We start from the raw sequence: 23,062 nt of genomic DNA, 5'->3' as shown, positions 1-23,062 counted from the left end.
AAATATAATTTATGAGGACCTTAAGGAATTGTACCCTCTCCAGGGAAAGACAAACAGGGCTGCAGCTTCTGAAAGAATGAAGACATGGAGAGTTTATCTAACCAATATTGAGTAGAATGAGAAGTTGAGGAGGATGGATTTGTATTTCAACTTAGGACTTGGACAAGGACAAGCAAGATTTTTCAGATTTTAGCCCTAATGAACTTTAACTGAAATATTTTGGTTTTCAGTTTCTGTAAGATTTTAATCTTTAAATTTATATCATGGGCAATTATTAACAGGAAGGTTTTATATTTAATTTTGTATTATCAATATATGTTGACATGGTTGTTGAAAAATTTTAATATTGTTATTTACATCATTGTAGAAATTTCAAGAAGTCATTTTTGGGCAATATCACTGGACACAACTTGAGACAGGAAATAGAATAAAAGTGAAATTTCACCTATAATTCAGAACAGCTATCAAAATCCTTCAATAAATGTACCATTGCATCCCAATTTGAAGTATAGTGCAAAATATAATCTTTCCACACAAAGAAAGGTCCCCAAAGTTCTAGAAAGATCTATAAAAAGATATGGAAAGGCAGGGTTTTTAATATAACAAATATTTTGGGGCTGAGAATATAGCTCAGTTGGTAGAATGCTTGCTTCACTTGCACAAGGTCCTGGGTTAAATCCCCAGCACCACAAAAACAAACAAGTATTTTTTTCACTATGATAAACAAAGGGGATACAATCTGAGAAATTGGTTTTTGATTACTTTCATTGCTGTGTGAACATCATAGAGTGGCCACAAAATTATCAGTAGATATCATCTTATGAGACCACTGTAGTATACGAGGTATATCCTTGACTAAAATGGGTCATGTAGTATAGGATTGTGCTATTGTTCTATGCTAATGATGCCTCATAGAGCAATCTTTTGAAGACAACTAAAGCAATAATTAGAGACCCACATTTAGAGCAAAATTTTTAAATGTAACTCAAGATAATTCTTCTCAAGACAACGGCAACAGTGCAAGAAATGATTAATATTTGCTCTTCCATCTAGAAGGTGGAAAACTTTGTTTTTCTTAGATTTGTAAAGAAGCTTGATCTTAGAAACATTAAAATGTGAAAAAAATACCCATTTTTCTCTGTTAGCTGAATCTTTGCTGTTTCCATTGCTTGCTATGTAAAACTGGTGATTAGACTATGACCCTTTGGTGTTTTCTCCTTGAGCCAAACTGGAGGATAAATTTACAGTTCTTCCAGTGCAGGTGCCAGGAAGAGGCTGGATCCCAAGTGGGCTCTTTCTTCCCCCTGCACTTCCTCTAATAAGAGAGGTTTTCCAATATTTCCTCCACCTATTACTACTATGCATACTTCTCTATGACAACTGAGTCACTTTTCCATTTAGGATATTTTCTCTTAATCACTGCAAGATTTGTGGTATAATTTTGGATCTGTTTATTACTTCAGCTCCTCATAGTTTTTACTCTTAGATTCACCAAACTCCCTGAAGGGGAAAAGAGATTTAAAGAATCTGCAAGTCATGGTCATTTTATTTTACAGTATCCAGTTTTAGAAATGTTTCAGCCTCTCCTTTAAAAATGTCTGGAATATTCACTTAGTCACTGAATGGACATCATGCTAGGTACTGATTGGGTAGAATGCCAAACATGTTAAAATAGATCTCTGGATTTTTCGAGTTGGAGAAAAAGTTTATGAAAAATTTCATCTCACTTTCAAATCTGAGTAGTGGTGGGGAAATCGCCTACTTTCTTTTCTTTTCTTGAAGAGGATTAATATTGTGTAATCAGAGATTAATACTGACCTGGCATATGTTGAGTGTCCAACAAATGTTGGCTTTTATTGTTATTTTTCTTGTTCTGCTCAGTCATATGTGATCCAATGTACATGATTTCATCCTATGCTTACATAATAAGGCCTTGTTCTCTTTTTCTTCTCAAACCCACATTCTCTTATTCTTCATCTTTCTCTTTCTCTCTTGCCTGTGGTAAAACTATGCAGTCATCCTCCAAGTTCTGTACCTTTTTATTCCCATGTCTCCTGTCAATTTCACCAGGCAAGTAGCACAAATTTGTATATTCATTTTTATTCTAATAAATAATTTATTTTTAAATATTGAGATGTTATTAAGTTTGAATATAAATTTTTAAAAGTACTCTATCAACTTGTACTAACAGGTCTTATCTGCTAGTATAAATACACGTTACCCAAACATTATTGCTTTAAGGAGAAATCCTTTGATCTTATCAAGTATATCTGCCTGTGGAGTTACCAGACTGCATCTAAGACACAAAGGAAGGCCTGCTTCAGATTTTCCATGGCACCAGTGCACATTCACACCAGTGCACATAAGGATGCCTATGAGTCCGCTATTGGCATTTTCCTTCAATCTAGTTTGCATTTACACTTTATGCAGGAGAAGTTCTATAAAATGGAAAGATTTTGGATGACCCATTGGCTCTTGCTCATCTTGCCTTATTTCTTTGATTAGTCCAGCAATTTCTGGGAAGAATATATTTGACACCTCTCAGCACCGTGCTTTCTGGAATCCAACCTACATGCTGATTCTAATGTTCTAGGCCATATCATTAATTATCTCGTTAATACCTAAAAAATGTTTTGAGTTTTTCCCCAGGAGTGCAGTTCAGTATTAAAATCTGCCTCAAATTCAAATGCCAAGGTAGAATCAAAGAAACCATTTTTTCAGGGAACTGAAACTTCCTGTTTGAAACAACTTTAAGTGTGATTGTTAAGGAAAGGTATCTGACAGTATTCTAAAGGAGGAATAAAGAGCCTTTCTTTGAGTGTTTTAGAACACTAAAGGAAATGATTGTTTATAGTGGGCCCTATTTGGGCATGATTCTTAACATATGAGTTAAATTTTTATTTTTACTTCTTCATAACCACAAGATGGCACCATCTCCACGTTTTAAAACATTTTTAAAGCTTGGCTCTTTTTTTTTCCCTCCCAGGATTACAAACTGTTGGGTAAGGTTTTGCTAGGACCTTCCCTCAAACATGTTCTCCTGGTCTGTAGAAGTACAGGGGTAAGATTTGTAATTGACATTGCTTGCATCATGACTTTAGTGTGGAGAAAGTGACTCTAATAAATAAGGTATCATGCTTAGGAATTTTTCTCAAAAATAAGTTTCATAGTAAGAAAGGCATACATACACAGGCAATTTCATGAGCTTCTCTTATACAAACTCGTCAGATTTATTTTATTTTATTTTATTGTGAAAAGAAAAGAGGTATATGACACCACTATTCATGAGTCAGCTAGTAAAAAGCTATGAATACTTTGAATATCTGTTTGCGTGCTTCAGAATCAGGTTATTTGTCTTACCTTTTCTATATGATTTCTTGTTAGAGTCTGCAAACAAGTCAAAATAACACCTGGCATTTTGTCAGGGGAATGTTAGAGTTTGTAAACAAGTCTGGATGGTGCCTGGCAAAATGCCAGAGGGAGTGGTTTGAGAAGTAACAAAAGCGAGCCATTAAGTGTGGAGATTCCTTATTGGTTGACTGATGTATCTAGTTTATGCTAATTAGATAAGCTGTGTGGAATGTATAAATACTGCTCCTGTCCTGCAATAAACGGCTTCCACTCCTGCTGTATCAATCTAAACAAGTTATTCGTCACCCCCTGATTATTCTGCAGCAGCTGGACTGCGGCAGACGGTGGCCCGTTACGGGGAGCCCCGGGACACTCGGGGGTAAGTGACGAAAAAAAGCTGCCCGTCCATAGATAGGACAGGAGCAAATCTGCTCGTCCCTAGGCAGATAGGGCGAGAGGAAAAATGGCCATTTCAAGAAAATGGAGAAGATTGATGCAGTATGTTTGTGTCTTGTTTTGTCTCAGTGTATTGTATTGTCTTTATGATGAAAATATGGAAGGGGTGAGAAGTAAATTACTAAGGGAAGAAGGCACCCCAGTGGAACCAAGAATAGTTAGGGCATGTGTTGATGGAAGCCCAGGAACTCTAGTCAGAAAGAAAAAGAAAGTTCAGAAGAAGAAAGATTATCAGGAAAAAAGTTGCAGCAAAAGGCTATTACTAAATACTTTTCATTACCGGAGGGTGCGTGAAGCGGAGAGGCGGCTGCCGAGTGTGCAAGCCGGTCACAGCGCAGCAAGGATTTTCCAAGAGGCGGCAGCGACTGACCCTTCCCCGCCTCCTGGCCGGGGAGCTGGCTCTTCCACTGCCACGAGCCCAAATCTAGACCTGACCTGGAGGCACAGTCTCGCAGGCTCTTGCTCCCTGTGTCCGGAAGCAGTTTGAGTCCGGGACACTCCCCAGGGCCATCTGGGGCTGCCCAGGCACTACAGCCAGCAGAAGACGCTACTGGTGTCCCTGATGTTTGGTCATTTTCAATGCCAATAAGTAAGCTACAATGGTTCTCCCACACCTGGAAGCTGATGAGTAATGAGCACTATTAATGCTTATTTCAAATGCAAAAAAACCTTGAGATAATGTACTAAATTGTTCAGAAGGTTGTTTTCTTAGTAGAATGATACAGGATTTTCTTTAGCCATCCAGAGTTCCTGCCTTCATCCCAGTGCTGGTGAAAACAAATGTAGAAGAATTTCCAGTGTTGCTGAGAACCAGACGAGACTTCATATCAAGCTAGCTGCCTGCAGAACTTACCTGGACTGTGATTTAAGCTAGCTGCCTGCAGAACTTACCTGGACTGTGATTTACCTGGACTGTGAGTTAATCTATTGAGACACTGCTTTACCTGGACTGAGACAACAAACTGTAATCTATAACAAATTGTAACTCAGTATCTTTGCTAACAGTGTCATTGCTGGTATAATTTTTCCAAGAGCTTCTTGCATGGAGCCATCAATTGGCTTGGTATTGTGGCATTTTGTATCCTCCCTTTCTGTTTGTAGCAGGTTATTTATGGTGTTTCTGTAAAAACCACTATGGTCGTTATTTAAATTAAACAAAAGGGGGAAATGTTAGAGTCTGCAAACAAGTCAAAATAACACCTGGCATTTTGCCAGGGGAATGTTAGAGTTTGTAAACAAGTCTGGATGGTGCCTGGCAAAATGCCAGAGGGAGTGGTTTGAGAAGTAACAAAAGCGAGCCATTAAGTGTGGAGATTCCTGATTGGTTGACTGATGTATCTAGTTTATGCTAATTAGATAAGCTGTGTGGAATGTATAAATACTGCTCCTGTCCTGCAATAAACGGCTTCCACTCCTGCTGTATCAACGTACACAAGTTGTTCGTCACCCCCCCCCCCCGGTTATTTTGCTGCAGCCGGACTGCGGCAATTTCTGATGCATTTGTGAGTTTTCAGATTGCATCTACTTACCTGCTGATTATTCTGTAAATGGAATTTGAGTTTCTCAAAATGCCTATAATATAGAATTTAGCTAAGCACTCTATAAACACCTTTTCTGTGATGTTGGTTTTAAAGTGACTTAGCATTGTGAAATCCTACTGTGTCCCTTTTATAGCTCCAAGACTGATTCCTAGTGAGTTTGGGACAGGGCCTAGAAATAATAAAATGGTATCGGATTAAGCATGTCCATTATAATGGGTTGTTTGGGTTTTTTTTTTTCTGTATTAGCTTACAAATGTTAGAACATATGCCCAAAAGACTAGAAGCAAATATGGAATTTATTTTTTCATTCAAATGAAAAAGTCCACAGGTGACCTGGCTGGACACACATAATATCATTAGGGCTGCTTTATTATTATTGTTGTTGTTGTTGTTGTTATTATTATTATTATTATTATTATTATTATTATTTCTATTATATACTTATATATTATTATTATAATTTTCTCTCTTCATTTCTCCTCTCTGCCTCCCACTCATTTGGCTTCATATGCAAAACTCTCACTATAATTCCTGGAACTTCAAGGCTGTCTGCTTTGATGACAAATAACTGCAGAAGTTCTAGTCACTGATGAGTCTCATTCAAGCCCAGTGGGAAAAAGAGAGCCCTTCTACCCACAAGATTAGAAATCTTTCATGAACTTAAGATCTATGGCCAGGAGAATGCAATGTGGTTTTTAGCTTGGGCTTGAGACACTCTTGGATCATCCATAGAGCCACCAAGAACATATGAACTAGAATGAAAAAGGAGTGGTCTCCAAGTTAAAATGGGAGACTGAAATAAGAATGGATGTGGCAAAAGAATATTGCTCCAGAAAACTTTAACATGGTCCTGAGCCTAAGAATAAAAGATACCAGATTCAGAGGTGCTCTCTGTCATTTTGAAAATATTATTTTTTTTAAACTTTAAAAAAATTTAACCTGGAGAATGCTAACAGATATGTGACTGGGCTATCTACTTGTGTTTTCACTTAGGGAAAACAGCAGTAAAATTATGGAGGCAGGATTTCCTTTGCCTCCCCTATCTTTTCCTTATCTATTCTCACTGTTGAGACACCAATTCTACAGTTCTACAATATCCCTGCATGTTCCAGGACTTTGTTGCACTCTGCCATCAATAATGTAGTATATGAACACAATGGGGTATTATTCAGCCATAAAGAAGAATGAAATTATGGCATTTGCTGATAAATGAATGGATCTAAAGACAATCATGCTAGGTTAAGTAAGCCAGTCCCAAAAAACCAAAGGTCAACTGTTTTCTCTGATATGTGGAAGCTAACCCACAATAAGGGATAGGAGAAGGAGAAGAATAGAAGTACAATAGATTAGACAGTAAGGAATGGAGGGGGTTGGGGGTAGAAAAAGGAAAGACAGTAAAATGAATCTGACATAATTTTCCCATGTATATATATGAAAACAGTACTGTGAATCCCACCATCATGTACATCCATAAGAATGGGATTCTAACTAGAATAAGATGCTTGTATAATTAAATGAAAATGAATTCTACTGTCATATGTAACTAAAAAGAACCAATAAATTTATAAGTTTTTAAAAACTCACTATTTGGGTAGTAGCTCAGTGAAAGAGTGCTTGCCTTTCACATGTGAGGCACTGGGTTCAATCCTTAGCACCACATAAAAATAAATAAACAAAATAAAGATATTTTTTAAAACCCTCACTTTTCCTGAACACCATTCCGTGTTTTCATTTAAGTACTTGATATTTCCTACTGAATTTTCAATGCCAATAATATTAAATTCAAATAACCAATAATATTAAATCTAGGTATTCAATAATAAATAAAAATTGAAGACCACTATGTGCTAGACAGTCAGATAGTGAATATACCAGCTCATGCTATTGTGATAAAACAGAAAAACAAATAGATAGGAAAGGCTCATAAATCACTACTAAGTATATGAATAAGTCAGAGGATGTTAGGTTAGAGAATATTGAGGGAGTTCCTAATTAGGATGGGGATAGGATTGAAGATGAAATTTTGTAGTTAAAGAAGATCTTTCTGAGTGTAACCTTTAAGCTGCTAAAGGACAGGAAGGAGTCAGCCGTGCAAATGTCTAGGAAGAAGATATTCAGGCAGAGAGAACAGGAGTCATATCTATCCATCATTTTACTCCTAACATACTGTGATGACCAGGAAACAGGGTATGGGATAACCATCAACATAAACATCTTCATTCTTATAATGTGTAAAAAAAATATGCAAATAAGTGACTCACACATTTTAAACATTTCATTTTAAAATGGTTTTAGCTTCCCTTATTATTAAGGCTTACTATATTTTTTGAGGTTCTTTCTTAATTGGAAAATAGCTGCATATGATATCTAATATTTGCATGATATTATCTAAATATAAAGAAAAGTTTTTCTTACTACTTGATCATTTTTCCAATCAGTAAAACTTTAAAAAAAAGATTTCCTAAGCATTTGTTTACCTAAATAAAACAGCTTCTACAATATTCTGCTTATATTCAACATGATATACTCCAAATCTCTAATTGTCCCAAATATCTTATTTTAAAACTATAACAATTTGTCCTTGGAAATATTATAAATGTCTAATGCTGTTTAATAGCAAGTGTAATTATAAGAATTTGTTTAAATATGCATTTTTAAATGTCCTCTGATTTCTTGTGGGGATTGCAAAAGTAGAGTTAAGGTTCTAAAGTTGAGTCCTTGTAGAAATATGCACATCAGTGAATATTTTGTCCATGAATATGTTTCCTCTGGACTTCCATACTTGGTTTAAAGAGTCAGTTTCCATATGAATATAAAAGTTAGGCTTGATCTACAGAACATATATAGAACATTTCTATTGATATGTTTTCGTTTTATTTTTAAGTCTAATTATTTTTAAAATAAAAATTCCAACATATTCATAGAAAGTGACTAGAAACCTTTTTGCAACTCATTATTCATACTAATTTTATAAGAGTATCTCTGCAAGTCTTCCACAAAGGTGTGTTATTCATTTATCTGGGACTGCTAACCAAAGATGAAAAAAATATGATCAGTGGACAAGTACAAGGTAAGGACTATATTTTAAAAGTCATTTAAAACATGAGCAGTAATATATTCTTATTACCAAAGAAAATTACTTAGCAAATGGTTAGTAAGAGGAGTGAGAAGGTAATAAGTTGTATATCTTCCCAAGTTTCAGCAACAGCTTAAATTGAGAGTATCACTAAAGGAGCAGAATTATTAGTTCAACTTTAAGATATTCTTAGATGTGAGGAAAGTTAAGAAATAAAGAAGAGGAAAGGAGATGAGAGAATGAAAAATAAGAGAGGCAGTGGGTGCAGGGAATGAATGAAAGGAAAAGAAGCAGGTGTACATAGTAGAGGGTGAAAAAATAAAATAATTGTTTAGAAAAAGGAAGACCAGGATACTCGAAGAGTGGAAAGAATATAAAGTGAGCTTCCAGTACCAAAACTTGTCCGAGAAGTAAAGAAAAATTTTCTCACTCTTTCTGTCTTCCTTACTGTTAGGAAGGCATTAAGGATTGAAGTACCTGAACATTCAGAGCTTTGTTTTATTTACCACACATAAATATATGCGGTCAGTAATGCATGTATATAATCATATAGGCTCAAATAAGAGAATTAGAGGAAAATAGTAAGATTATTTATGAAGAGATTAGGAAAGTTGTAGCCTGAAGTTTATGACTTTTTACACAGTTTCAATTCAAGACATGATAGGGAAGAACTTGAAGCTAGACTTTTAAAAGGTAAAGGAATTTGGAAGCAGATGCAGTCGAGATCAGAACTTCTCAAACTTTAATGTTGGGGACCATGTTAAATATGTACAATCGTATTCAACAAGTTTGGGATTCTGCATTTCTAATAAACTCCCAGATTATTCTGATGCTGCTAATCCCCAGATAACACTCTGAGTGAGTAGCAAGGGTTTAGAAATCTGTATAATAGGTCACAAAACGACCAAAGAAATGAGTAAGTTTTGCTTTTATTTCTGAACATGCTTTTAGCCAAAAGAGAAAAAAGATGAAGAAGAAAAAGAAATTACAATTCTAAGATACTACTGCTAAGTAAAGAAGAGAGAAGTGGTGGAAAAAATCCATTAAAAATTTAAAATGGAAAGAATCAAGACCACAGTTCTACAGATTGTTTTTGAAAAGAAGAATTAATTCAAGGAAAGTGGGAGGGAAGAAAGAAGTTAGGTAAGTAATTTTAGAGTTAATAATGAGAAGACTTGAGAGAATTCACTTCAGATGGTTTAAGTATATTTTCATTCCAACCAAATATTAGCTTATTGCTGTTCCATAGATTATTGGAAGCAGGAGAGAGTGCTAGAATTGGAATAAAGCTCAGCCTCTCATTTATGTTTTCCATAACTCTTAGACATCAAAGATGAATGTTGCATTGATGTTATTCAAATGAAATTCACTTGGAATAGAAGCACTAGCTATTTTTTTATAAATATAGTTAATTTTTAATAAAATAACTGTTTCATAAAAATCCTTTGAAGACTAATATGATATACCAAACCAAACTAATTTTAGAAATAGGGATATTCTAGAGCATGCCATGAATACCAAAATTGTTATTTTTAGTAAATATTGTACTTATTTTGAAATATAAAAGGTTAGTAATATCCAATAACTTTGTGATAATTCAGTTTATTTTTTCCTTTTTCATAGACATATTTTAATACTGAAAGTCTATTATATCTTATTTCTTAGAGATGACTTATATACTATTTATATACTTTCTTGTACAAATGGATCAAGAAACTTTAAGATGGCTAAACTAGAGGATAAAAGAAATGTAGACAATACCAATAGCCCACCTGGGTATAGAAAAAAAGAAATGTTTTTATTAACTGTTTTTCTACAAGTGTATTTCCAAGCTGACCAATTCAAAAAAGTTTCTTTCATGAGAAATTGAACTATTATAAAACATTGTACTTCCTAAATTAAAGGACAAATTGAAGAACATGATATAATAATAGAAATAATTCTGACCGGTTACATTAAAGAAATATACTGTTGCATACTGTTTGACATTTATCCTCCCAGATTATGATTTGCTCTTCTGATTAGAGACCACTTTTCTCTTCATCAATCACTTTAATATTTTAATTATGGCCATTAGACATATAATCTCACTTGAAATCTTAACTGGTATGATTTATTAAACCTATATTCTTATTTTTTTCTTCAGTATATTTTTAGAATCTCCCAAGAAATATGCTCACTTTAAGATAATAGCTTTTATATTTTTGTATTAAATTATTGACTACATATTATATAAAATAGTCAATATTGATCTTGTTTCCAAATCCATCCATCCTATCACTGAAATGAAAGATTCTGATACAAATACAGTACTAGAAATTAAGATATATAAACATTAAAATCAGGCAAATTTCACAATACAAATTACACTGAATTTTTGAAATATTAATAGTCTCATTCTTAATTCTTTTTTCCAATTTTGATGGGAAGTTTTGATTTAAATAATGAAAAGTCATTGTTAGTATCAATGTTAGAGAAAAAGTATTTGTACACATAAGAATAAGATTTTTTTAAATGTAATATTTAACTGAAATGTTTCTACTTTTGTTTCAGAATTCTTAAAGATCCCAATTTGGAAATTCTTACACTTATTAAGGATTCATAGAGCTTAACTAAAGATTTTTAAGATTTTTCAAAGTTTAACTGCGAATTAGTACAATTATTCTGGAAAGCAGCATGAAAGGGTTTTTTCCTCAAAAAAAAAAGTAATAAAACCACCGTGATCCAGCTATCCCATTGCTGGGTATTTATCCAAGAAAACTAAATCAGCATACTATAGGGATACAGCCTCATTAATATTTATAACAGCACAACTCATTTTAGCTAAGATATGGAATCATCCCAGGTGCCAGACAATAGATGGATGGATTAAGAAAATGTGGTATCTGTACACAATAGAGTTTTACTCAACCATAAAGAAAAATGAAATTATGGGGCTGGGGATGTGGCTCAAGCAGTAGTGCGCTCGCCTGTCATGCGTGCAGCCCAGGTTCGACCCTCAGCACCACATACAAACGAAGATGTTGTATCCGCCGAAAAACTAGAAAATAAATATTAAAAAAAAATTCTCTCTCTCTCTCTCTCTCTCTCTCTATATATATATATATATATATATATATATATATATATCTCACTCTCTCTTTAAAAAAAAAAAAAGAAAAATGAAATAATTATGGCATTTGCTGGTAAATGAATGAAACTGGAGAACATCATCCTAAGTGAAATAATCCAGATTCAAGAATATCAAACTTTTCTTGATTTTTTTTCATATGTGGAAGCTAGAGCAAAGTAAGGGAGAAAAAAAGAAGGGAGGTTGGATATCATAAAGACATAAGGAAGATCAGTGGAGTACAAGAAAGAGACTGATAGGGAGAGAAAGGGACCAGAAAGGAAAGGAAATGCAGAACTACTTTGACAAAATTGCATTATGTGCATGTATAAATGTACCAGAGTGAATTCCAACCCTTATGTATATCTATCTATAAAGTGACAATTTAAAATAAATAAGTAAGTGAAAGAAAGACCTATACAGTAGAGAAAGGGGAAGAGAGGGAAAGAAATAGGGAAGAAAGGGGGCACTGAGGACTAAAATGGCATAAATTAAACATGCATGTATATGATTTTGTAAAAAATAAAATTTATCTATAATGCATAACTATAATGCACCAATAAAAGCAAAACAATATTTTCCCAAAGTTTAGACATGCTTATTGGAGAGAAGACACAGTGGTATATGCCTGTAGTTCCAGCCATTTGGGAGACTGAGGCAAGAGATTCACTAGAGCCTAGAAATTTGAGTCCAGCCTTGGCACCGAGCAAGATCCCATCTCTTAGAAATGAAAATTTTTAGGGCTGGGGATGTGGCTCAAGTGGTAGCATGCTCGCTTGGCATGCACGGGGCGCTGGGTTCGATCCTCAGCACCACATACAAATAAAGATGTTGTGTCCACCGAAAACTAAAAAATAAATATTAAAAAAATTCTCTCACTCTTTCTCTTTAAAAAAAATGAAAATTTTTATTTGAATTCTGATGTCTACGTAAAGCTTTACTTGATAAGATGTCAATTGTTTCAACCTGAATTATTTCATTTTATTATTGTTACACTGATTTATCTAAAATCAATCAGATGTTCTGATTAGCAGACTATGTGTGTGTGTGTGTGTGTGTGTGTGTGATGTCTAGTAATAATCTTTGATTATTAAAACAGAGTAATTAATCATTCCTTAATAACTATTTGGTAGACTTTGTTCTTCAAAACAGTGATTCCAATTTTTTTTTGTTCTAGGATTCTTCAAATATTAAAACTTATTACAGATTCTAAAAAGCTTTTGTTTAAGTGGTTTGATCTATTAATTAAAATTTATTAGAAATCAAGACTGAAAGATTCAAAATCCAAGCATACTTCAAGAGTTTTGCTAATTCAGAATCTATTAAATAAGGGGAGATTTTCTCTTGAGATGGATAGTTCTGAATCATGTTTAACAAAAATCAATTTATCCACACAGGGAAAAATAAAGTTGAAAAAAATTATATAAACAAAAAAAAATACAAGTATGCAGAATCATACATTCCAATGACCACTAGAGTTATGACCCATTAATCATTTAAACTATGACATGACACATCAATTCCCTAAAAAACTCCACTGTATAAGAGGATGAGAATGAAAATTGTAATTAACATTTAGCATTATTTGACTTCTTGGATTATTTGAACAGATCTTGAACTACAGGCATTCTCAGATTACAATTTAGAACCACCAGTCATATATAAGATTCATGGATGTCAAATGATAAAGGGGCCCTTAATCATTAAATGACTTTTCAAGTTTCATTTTATATTTCTTTCTTTATTCTTTCATTTTTCTTAAAAACTTTAAATAGGACAATTTTGCTTATGGAGAAAAATATCTTTGTTGCATATTAACTTCTTATCTCCTGGTACTCTGGACTCTTTGGATTAAATGGACACAGAATTATTCTATTTTCACATGGGAATAATTAGGTCACTTAAGGCTCTTTCTTCATATAAATTTATTCTTTTTATCCAAGTTTAAAATGTGAATTCTGAACATATAGGGCACTGAAAAATAGATCATATTATTGTAATTATGACAGTTTTTCAATTATTTTAAAGGGGCATATTCTTTAAAGTCCATATCTTTAGAATGCACAAGCAATACTGTCATGCATATTTACATTTCCCATAATTAGACATAAAATTTACTTAATACAAAACTGCAAGTCCCTGAAGAATCTTAATAATAAATAGGGCTCTTTCAGAAAACAAAATACGTAATGATTACTGAGTGAATCAAACATTAATAAATAAAAACAGAAAAATCAAGAGATGGTGGGTAGGTAATTAAACTTATTTGAGTTAATGGCAAGTATAGAACACATACAAGAAACAATCAGTCATGAAAGAGCAATGTGTTTGTGGAGCAGAGGAGAATGTGGGACTACTTCTCCAAAGAAAGAGTTTATACAAGTTAAGTGACATTTGTATCATTATTTACATTCTGATAGGTGAAAACTTCATTTTCAGAGTTTTTTCAGATGGAATTCTACTATCTTGACCCTCAGTAATAAGACTTTTTAAAGATCCAGGAAATTGAAATTTGGTGATAAGTATCCATTTGTTAAACAATCAGCTATCAAAACTCAGTCACCACAGAATTTAGAAAGATGCTCTAAATAGATAAAGAAAAAAATATATTGGGGCTGTGTTTCTAATAGGGAAAAATTCTCTTCGTGGCTTTTGTGAATCATGGTGTTACAGAGCCAGGCCATCTGTGAGTGGGAGCAACTGCAAAGGTCCTCACTCATTAGCTCTTTGTGATGCCAGAAGCATTTCAAACTTGTTTCTTAGAGTCACAGGTATAAATTTTAAGAAACGGGGAAAGAAAGTCCTCAGAGAGGAGAGAAACGTACTACCCTTGTTTTATTGGTGGTCTCAGGGAAGTTTTCAGAGAGTCCTGCCCAGGTCCACCTCTTGACTTTTGATTGACAGCATAACTGCATCAGACTTTCAAGTTCCCTTACCTCGTGGTCTTACCCCATGGAGGGGAGATTTTACTACCATAATGACATGCTAAAGATTCCAGGCAACTCTGTGTCACCTTGGCCTATGCTGACTGGTTCCAGTTGGAACTTGTTCTTAGATTTTATGGTTGTGAAGGCCTTTCTTCTAATTATTCTGTCTCCCTGAGTCCTGGAATCCCATCTGTATAAAGGTCACAAAAGTTCCCCCTTCAAAGCAGACTGTGCTCTTCTTATTGACAGACAGGAGTCCTTGGCCGGGTTTCTCCAGCACATAACATGTTATTTGCTGATTAATATAGCATATCCTATTGACGTGAGCCAGGTGGGGCCAGAATGGCCTCAGGCAAATTGAAAAGAAAGCATAGTAGGCCCAGTTGGCAGAACCATCCTCCTAACCTCATATTCCCACACTCGGGTCGTCTGTCACCTATCAACAGCAAAAAGAAAACAAAGAAGAGAAAAGCAGGTGATAAAGAAGCACAGAGGATTCAACTCTTGAGTACCTCTACAAAGTTTCACAATTGCATAGTTGTGATTTTTCAAAAATCACTTTCTGGCAAAATTTGCTTTGTATTTTACTCTGAGTATGCAACCAACAACTAAACAGAATACCTTTTAACAAGGGATTTGTATTCTTCCTCTAACCAAAGCAACAAATAAATAATATAAAGAACCAGGAGAAAGAGTAACTTTTTTTTAGGCTAGTATTTAGCATACACTTGAAAGTGGGTACAAGGATATTTAGAACTTTGGACTAAATGGGAAATATGGTTAGAGATTGAAACATTGTCTTATCAGACAGAGCATGGTTTCTTTGCTTTATTTGTGCTATTCCGAATTCACAAGTATTTGTTACAATTACATGTAATGTCACTTTAAAGAGTACCTTCCAAAACCAAATATTAAATTACTTTTTGTAATTTCTATAATTTTGTATAGAATTGACTTTCCCAATATTAATGGGAATCATTGAGAATTTGCTATATAGTATCTCCTCAGCTGTTTCCACATAGCCTAGCACTTACTTTTAGTGAATAAAAAAATTCACGAGGAATATTGGTTTTTAAGGAGTGTATTTCGTTTTAAAATGATGTTTGAAAATCTAGCCAGGCATGGGGTGCATGTCTCTAGTTTCAACTACTCAGTGAGGCAGCACAGATTAGGTATTCTTGTCCCAAGACTCACTCCACATCAATTAGCAGAGTTGATGTGAGCCTCAGAATCTCCCTTTCATCCTGCCCAGTTGCTATTAGTTGCTGTTATCAGAAAAGCTGACTTGCCCGAAGATAAACAGCAAGATCCTGCTTTTCAAAAAGATTGCCCAATCATCCCAAGAAACATGTGCAGAGGACCCCTCCCAAGTTTGGCCTGTAATAAACTAGAAGGGAGTCTCCTCTAGTTAAGACCTCATACATATTGCTTGCATCTCATGCATCTAATATAAAAATTGGGAATGAACATTTGGTGCATGCATAATAAGCATTATGGGCAAGGCACAGGAATCTGTCAATCACCCCTTGCTTAGCATAAATCACACCTAGTAAAAAACTCATCAAAGGTGAATAAGAATTCAGAAGTGTATGTTAGACTAAAATCTCTCTGAGTTGGAGGGCAGATGTCTTTGTCATTCTCCCATTGCGAGGATGCAGTGTATCTTCCTCCAGTAAACTCTCCTAACTCTTTTCTTTTGTCTTGGTGAATTCTCAGCCCCTTCCCATGGGTAGCCACCACTCAGGTCCGTCCATATACCCTGGTATATATTTTTCCTCTCTTACCTGTAGAATTAACACTCTATTTTGTAGATTATCAATTTATCTTCTAGAGTACTCAGTATAAACCATAAATCCAAAGTTACTTACAGTACAAGTAACTTTTTTGCTCTTATTTCTTTTTCTGTTTTCTTCCCCCTTTGGTGCTGGGGATTGAACTTATGGCCTTACTCATACTGAGTACATCACTGAGTTTCACCGCCAGTCCCATCCTATTTCTTGATGAGTTTAGTAAATCCAAGAAGCAGGACATTTAAAACAAAACACACAAAGGGGTTCCCTAAACATAAACTCTTCAGTGAAACAGAGAAACTACAAGTAAATGTCAACAACTTAAACAGTTCATGCAGTTTATTTTTGTCTAATTTGATTCCTTTTGTCAAGTAGTAAGTGGAGGTTAGTTCTCCAGGAACCCCAGTTTGTATATTTAGTCATTTAGTCAAAATTCATCTTAGATAAGGCACCAATAATATTACATCCTTAGTATTTGTGGAAATCTCCCCTCTGCTCAGGTCTGTATCCTCTTTATTTTGCACTGTTGCCTCCTACTAATTCATTTTGCTCTATTTATTCACTCCCCTCTCATAATCATCCTACTCACAATCTTCAGAGTGACCTATTAGCAGTTTATCTATCCATAACCACTTTTTAAAACATTAACATCTGAGTTCTGCCCATCTCTCCATCTTCAGCCCTTTCCTCTGCCTGGCCCTTTTCTGGCTTTACTGATCTGCTGGTGTAGTCCTCCTCACCATTTTCAGACAAGTACACCATCATTTCATATTCCTCTTATTCTCGTTACTGCCTTTCCTGCCCTCATCCTTTTTTGCCATCTCCTTAAACTCATGTGAAGTCCCACCTCAACCACTGCCTCCAAAGAAACCATCCCTGACACCTTTTATTTACATTCTTTAAACACCAGCACCTAGTACTTAGCCAAAACTATTTCAGTTATAAAGGACAGAGTGTTCATAGTTACAGGTTATAAAAAAGTGGGATGGGATTGTGGCTTTGAGCGGTAGAGCGCTCCCCTAGCACGGGTGGGATCCAGGTTCGATCCTCAGCATCACATAAAAATAAAGGCATTGTGTTGTGTCCATTTACACCTAATAAATAAATAAATATTTAAAAATAAATAAATAAAAAATAAAAAAGTAACAGTTATTTTGAAAACCATTCATAATGAACAACACATTTAGGAGGTTGAATTGTTTAAAAATTACTATTAGGAGGTAGAGAATAGTGCACAGTATAAATTTAAACATTTTTTTCCAAATGGACTTTGGGTTGAATGAGTAAATTTGTATATGCTTGAACTTTCTTAAAATATGTTCACTTCATACTATATGAAAGTACATTTGTATGAATCATTAATTTAATTTCCAAAGCCCTACAGGCCCATAAATTATTTTCTCATTTTGGGGGTTGATGCAATGATAAAATGTAAATCACAGAAATTTTGTTAAATTAATCATTTAAATTGGAAAAAAAAGTAGCTTCAGCCAAATGAAATTATCTTTTAGACTAGCCTTTTATATTCGACAGATCATAATTTAAATTTTAATTTAAAAACATTTTAAAGTATCTTTAGAAAATATAGTAACTTCTCACTAAAGATTATCCTGGAATTGAGGCAATTTTTTTTCTGAGTATTGTTGGTGCTTCCATTTGTATAAGCTCCTTACATGAAAAAGTTAAGTGATAAACCTAGCCTAGTCCCATCTTAAGATTGGGAGCCATCTTGTCACAAAGTCATGAAAAGTTAATTTCTGTTTACTATAAATTACTGCAATTTCTAAACTTGCTTGGAATGCCTGCCCATGCCATGAACTCACCCATGCCTGGCTTTCCCTACCAGATAACAACCCTCTCTGAATCCTCAGCAATGCCTCAAAAATTCTGGTATTGGGATCTAAATTTACTTTCTAACTTGAAATGTTGAATCAATTACATCATTAACGTACTATCTGCCTTTGTATTATGCTTGTCAAAATCCTGTTATCTGTAAGTTCTCAAGACACCCCCTTCTGCAACTTTTTATGCTATAAAACCACACTCCTAGAGAGATGGGGTACTGTTCTCTAGCCAAGGGTTTTTTTGGGAGAGACAGTGCTGGCCAGAATTATAAGCTTGCTTTAATTTGATTTAAAATTGGAGTCAGTTGTCTTTTCTTTGTGTTGTTGTTTAAAATTTGGAGGCCTCAGCGAGATCAGACCATAAAATTCTGAAGCTGGACCTTCGCTCTGGGACTCCAGGCTGGAATGCCACCCCAAGGGATGCACACCTTGAGACGTCCCAAGGCGCCAGGGTGTGCCTTCAGTTTATCAGATTGCTGAAGCGAACTGCCGCACTAAAACAATTAGCAAGCATTTGATGGAGGAGGCCTCCATATGTAAGTGGCACCCTTATAACATCTGGTATAGGGTTAAGAGAGATCTCTTCTGGGGACAGAGAGGTGCCTGGCGACACACATATACTCCTGTCCAGGACAGTAGTGGAGTGTCGCTCTATCCTCTGGTGCTGATTCAGTAAGGAATTCCTCTGGAGCAAGATTTATCCTGTTTGTCACTGAGAGAAGAAGACAAAACCTAGAAATGACCACACAAGAAAATGGACCTGCTCTACCGCAAATGGCTTATCTTAGTAGGGAACTTAACATTGTAGCTTTGTTTTCAAAGGTAGTAGAAAGTAAGGTATCATAATTTTAGACATCCAAACCTGTTCAATTACTGAGAGGAAAAAAAAATGTTTAAAATGCCTTAGGCATGTTCTGCTCAGAACAGCAGTTTTCTCTAGCTCCTTCCTGACCTAAGCCAGGACTTACATTGAAGTGCAAATGGAAGCTTAGTAGGAGACCTGTCTCAGACTCTAGGAAAAAAAAAAAGTAAAAGTGCCCTTTACCTAAACCTATATTAGACTAAACCAAAAAGTAAATTATGTGATACTTTAATAATTACTTGCTGGTCATTTTTACTAGGACTCTTGTTTTTTCTTAGATTCTGTATTTTTTGAGCTCATGATTTTGATTCTATAGACTAGGTTAATGTTTTTCCAATCAGTCCTTTTATTTAATCCAACTATGGAGTTTTTAAACATTGTAATAGAGATTTCATCTGCAAAAAGCTACAAGGCCTTTGCTATTGTGTTATGTGTGCACACTTGTGTTATGTGTTGTGTGTCTATTTGTGCATATGTCCATATATCATGTACATGATACAAAAAAATTGGCAGATATATAAGGAGCACTCATAAAATTTAAAAAAGGATCCAAATACCTTTAATTCACATGATTTAAAACAGTTTAATTTAAATCAGGTAAACAGATGAAAATAAATATGTCTTTAAAATTAAACTTAACTCACAAGTCTCTCTAGATGATCAAAGAACTAATAAAATATTGATGTCTATGAAATGTCTAATATCCCTTGGTTCTAGAAATTTCTTCAACAAGGAAGAAATGCTAATACTGTTCAATATATTTGTCTGATATTGTGGTAAAATAAGTAAAGTAGATTTGACATGGGATTACTCATATTTATGAATAATTTTGTTTGTTAGACATCTAATTAATTTACAAGGTTAAAATGCTAACTGTTAAATATACCATCAAGTACTCTTAACTCCTTAAATTCCATTGGGTAACATGATTAATGTTTTCATAAGTTGGTAAATGAAAAAAAAAAAGGTTTAAAGTTGCTTTGCATCACTAAAAAAAAGGCTTTACTAAAAATTTAAAGTCCCAACAGGCATAATTCTATACACTTAAACATTGTGTTTTTAAGAAATAGTGAACAGATTTAATTCTATATACAAAGGTTTATGAAAGATTTTTATATGCAAAGGCCCAAAAGTTTCAACTGTTCCAATTAAGAGTAATGTAAACAACATAGAGTATTTCTTTTTATTAAAATGAAGTAATTTGCCTAAATTCAAAAATTTACAAGGATTTTTTCATATTATAAAAATTCTATATGAGTTGTAAAAAATATATATATACACACATATATGTAAAATGATCAGTCAAGTCTATTTAAAGTTTTCCTTAAGGTCAAATGTTCATATACTGATATAAACCAAAGTTTAATCTATATGTTAAAAAAACAAGGATTTCTTAAAACATTGATTTTACCATAACATTGTATTTATTAAGTCTTGGTTTTTTGAGCAAGTAATATTAAAGTAATTAAGGATTGTACAATTATGGTTAAAAAACAACTGTTATTTTTAAATATTATAAAATGTTATTTCCTTAAGAGCTAAACTTAATTAATATAAAAATATCAATATAATTATGGTGCTATTACTATTATTTGTATATTAAATATGTTCCACAAGTCTTTAATGCAGAAGCTTTAAAAAAACATTATATCAAACTGGTGTTCTCCAAACTAAAGTTGTATGGTAATTTTAGGCTTATAAGGATGATAAATTTATTGGAGATTTATTAGAGATTTATACCATTTAATGGTCTATAAATGGACCTGTTATCAATAAGATCTAAAGTTTTGTTACTTTTTACACTGGGGTACAATTTAAATATATGTTTAAGTTAATGAGAGCCTAATCTATGTAAAGATTAATATTGTAGAACACACACATTTTGCAACTTTTCCACAAAATGTTGAAAGCTCTCAGCCTTTTGGTAGTTCGTGTTTTAAATGTAATATCATATTGTTAACTAATATTCATGTGACCTCGAGCAACTATATATGTAAACTTTATGAAATGATTTTTAAGAAACAAAAATAAGCTTCAGAGCTAGAATACTTTACTTAAGATTTAGAAAGATTTAGAAAGAGCCCCGCCTTATCTTAGATAAGGCTCTTCCTCCCATCTTACTATATGTCAGAATGACTCCACAGCAGGCCAGACTTTAGTTCATTTAAAGTTCTATTCAAAAGATTGATTTTTTTTTAAGATTACAAGGATCTCAAATAGGGGTTATAATATAACTCAATCAAAGCTCAAGGTAGTTATTACACAAACTAAATATGTTTTTACTTTTGTTAATGTTATTTTGTATTTTCTTTATAAACTGTCTAAATGTTGCCTGTTAATGTTTTACAGAAGAATTACTTCAAGAACACACAACCTGGGTTAATTTAAGATAATAAGCCATCACTTAAAGGACAGATATGATAGCACAGACCCCAATTAATGTGAGGTTATAAATATTAAAGTTAAAGCTCAGTACTCTTAATTTAAGACTGGTGAGACTGACTTTGCTAGATGTTTAAGATCAAGACTTAAAATTAAAGTTACATTAAAAGGGACCAAGAACAAATATTTGGCTCTTGCCTTCCAAGTCAGTCTAAACCCAGAGAACAGGGAACTTCTCTAAAGAGTTTTGCAACTCTGAGCCACATAACCTCTCCATCAGGAAGATTAATGAGACCACCGAAGAACAGAAAGCCAATCGATGCACACACCACAAAGAAGAGGGTTATTGGAGAAGGGAAACATCCCTGGTGCTTCTAAGGGAAGCCACATGGTCAGCAAGACTTGGACCCAACCTAGCCCAAATGGCACTAGAAGAACTAAGTAATTGCTCTCAAGTTCCCCCAAGAGTGACTCCCATGGAAACTCAACTGACTCTTAATAATAGATAGAAAAAAAAAAGTCATTTTGACTTACATCATCTTAAACACTTAGCAAAAACAGCTAAAACCAAAACACAGCCACTCCTGGGCATTTAAAGAAAAATAATAATAGCTAAATATAACTTAAGATATATTTATTATATAATATAACACCTATGTTAGCCCCCAAAATAAGTAAGACTGTAGACTACAAAGAGAGATTATTAGGCAAGAATGCCTGATAACTATCAAAAGAAACTATCAAGAGGGACTGCCAGAGTCAGAAGTTTTTAGTTAATTTAAGGTGTACAGATATTCTTAACCTACACAGGTAGCCTTGAGGTTTGCTAGTATGATTATCAAGCCCTAAGTAACAGAAACAAAGGGTTCTCTACTGGACAGGGAGGTCATAGCAGCAAATATTTACAAGATCAGGTAACATTGAGTAGCTTAACTACATCTCATGGGGATGGACATCTGCAACATTAAAAGTTAAATGTTGTGTTTACATTCCTGATAACTCTAAAGATGTTAAAGATTTACATTCCTATATAAAGGCCTTGTCCACTCTGGCCTTATTATGGGGACAGCTTCTCAGTCTTCACACCTCCAGGTGAGAAAATATTAATTTCATGTCATCTTCACGATATTCATTGACATGTTCCAGAGGTGGCAATATTTGCTCAGTACTTATGTTTTTTGTTTCTCTTTCGTAGAAGCACCCATCTGCACAGGACTTTACAACCTGTTCTTCCCCAACCAGACTTCAATCTGATCAGAACTCCAAAGCTGCCCCAACCCCACACTGCCCCCTCTCAGCTCCAAAGAAGCCAGAATGATCGTTGCCCCTTTTTCTTACCACAGTGAAGCCAGAAATAGATAGACAGTCAATATAGATATGTAAATCGAATCAGGTCAGATAAGGCCAGTTTTGGGTGACTCCAGAAAGTTGGGGACTATTACCTGAGGTATTAAAATTCCTTCAGAGGTTTTCCTCTACCTTTCAAAGATTTGAAAGGGACACATAAGACAAGGGGGAATGATGAACCCAGACTAATTCCATGTTAAGATTGGGAGCTATCTCATCACAAAGTCGTGAAGAGTTAATTTTTGTTTTACTATAAATTACTGCAATTTGTAAACTTGCTTGGAATGGCTGCCCATGCCTTGAACTCACCCATGCCAGGCTTTCCCTGATCAGAAAGCAACCCTCTCTGAAACCTTAGTGGTGTCTCATAAATTCTG

At 34.3% G+C, this 23,062-nt stretch overlaps 1 protein-coding gene across 1 annotated transcript in view; it reads left to right on the top strand.

The window, feature by feature from the left end:
• The window catches only part of LOC124095186 (ankyrin repeat domain-containing protein 26-like), a 43,796-nt gene extending 21,140 nt beyond the window's left edge, over positions 1 to 22,656 (top strand). The window contains exons 4-5 of the mRNA XM_046448355.1: positions 22,375 to 22,430; positions 22,534 to 22,656. Of these exons, the coding sequence (XP_046304311.1) occupies positions 22,375 to 22,430; positions 22,534 to 22,656 (179 nt within the window). The remainder of the gene's footprint in view (positions 1 to 22,374; positions 22,431 to 22,533) is intronic.
• Positions 22,657 to 23,062: the final 406 nt, after the last annotated feature.

This window comes from Marmota monax, unplaced genomic scaffold, assembly GCF_021218885.2.
Source record: "Marmota monax isolate L192 unplaced genomic scaffold, Marmota_monax_Labrador192_F-V1.1 WCK01_AAM20220418_F8-fsc00066, whole genome shotgun sequence".
In the NCBI taxonomy this organism is placed as follows: domain Eukaryota; kingdom Metazoa; phylum Chordata; class Mammalia; order Rodentia; family Sciuridae; genus Marmota; species Marmota monax.
The sequence above is the reverse complement of the archived record's forward strand: the minus strand, read 5'-3'. Positions and strand labels throughout refer to the sequence as shown.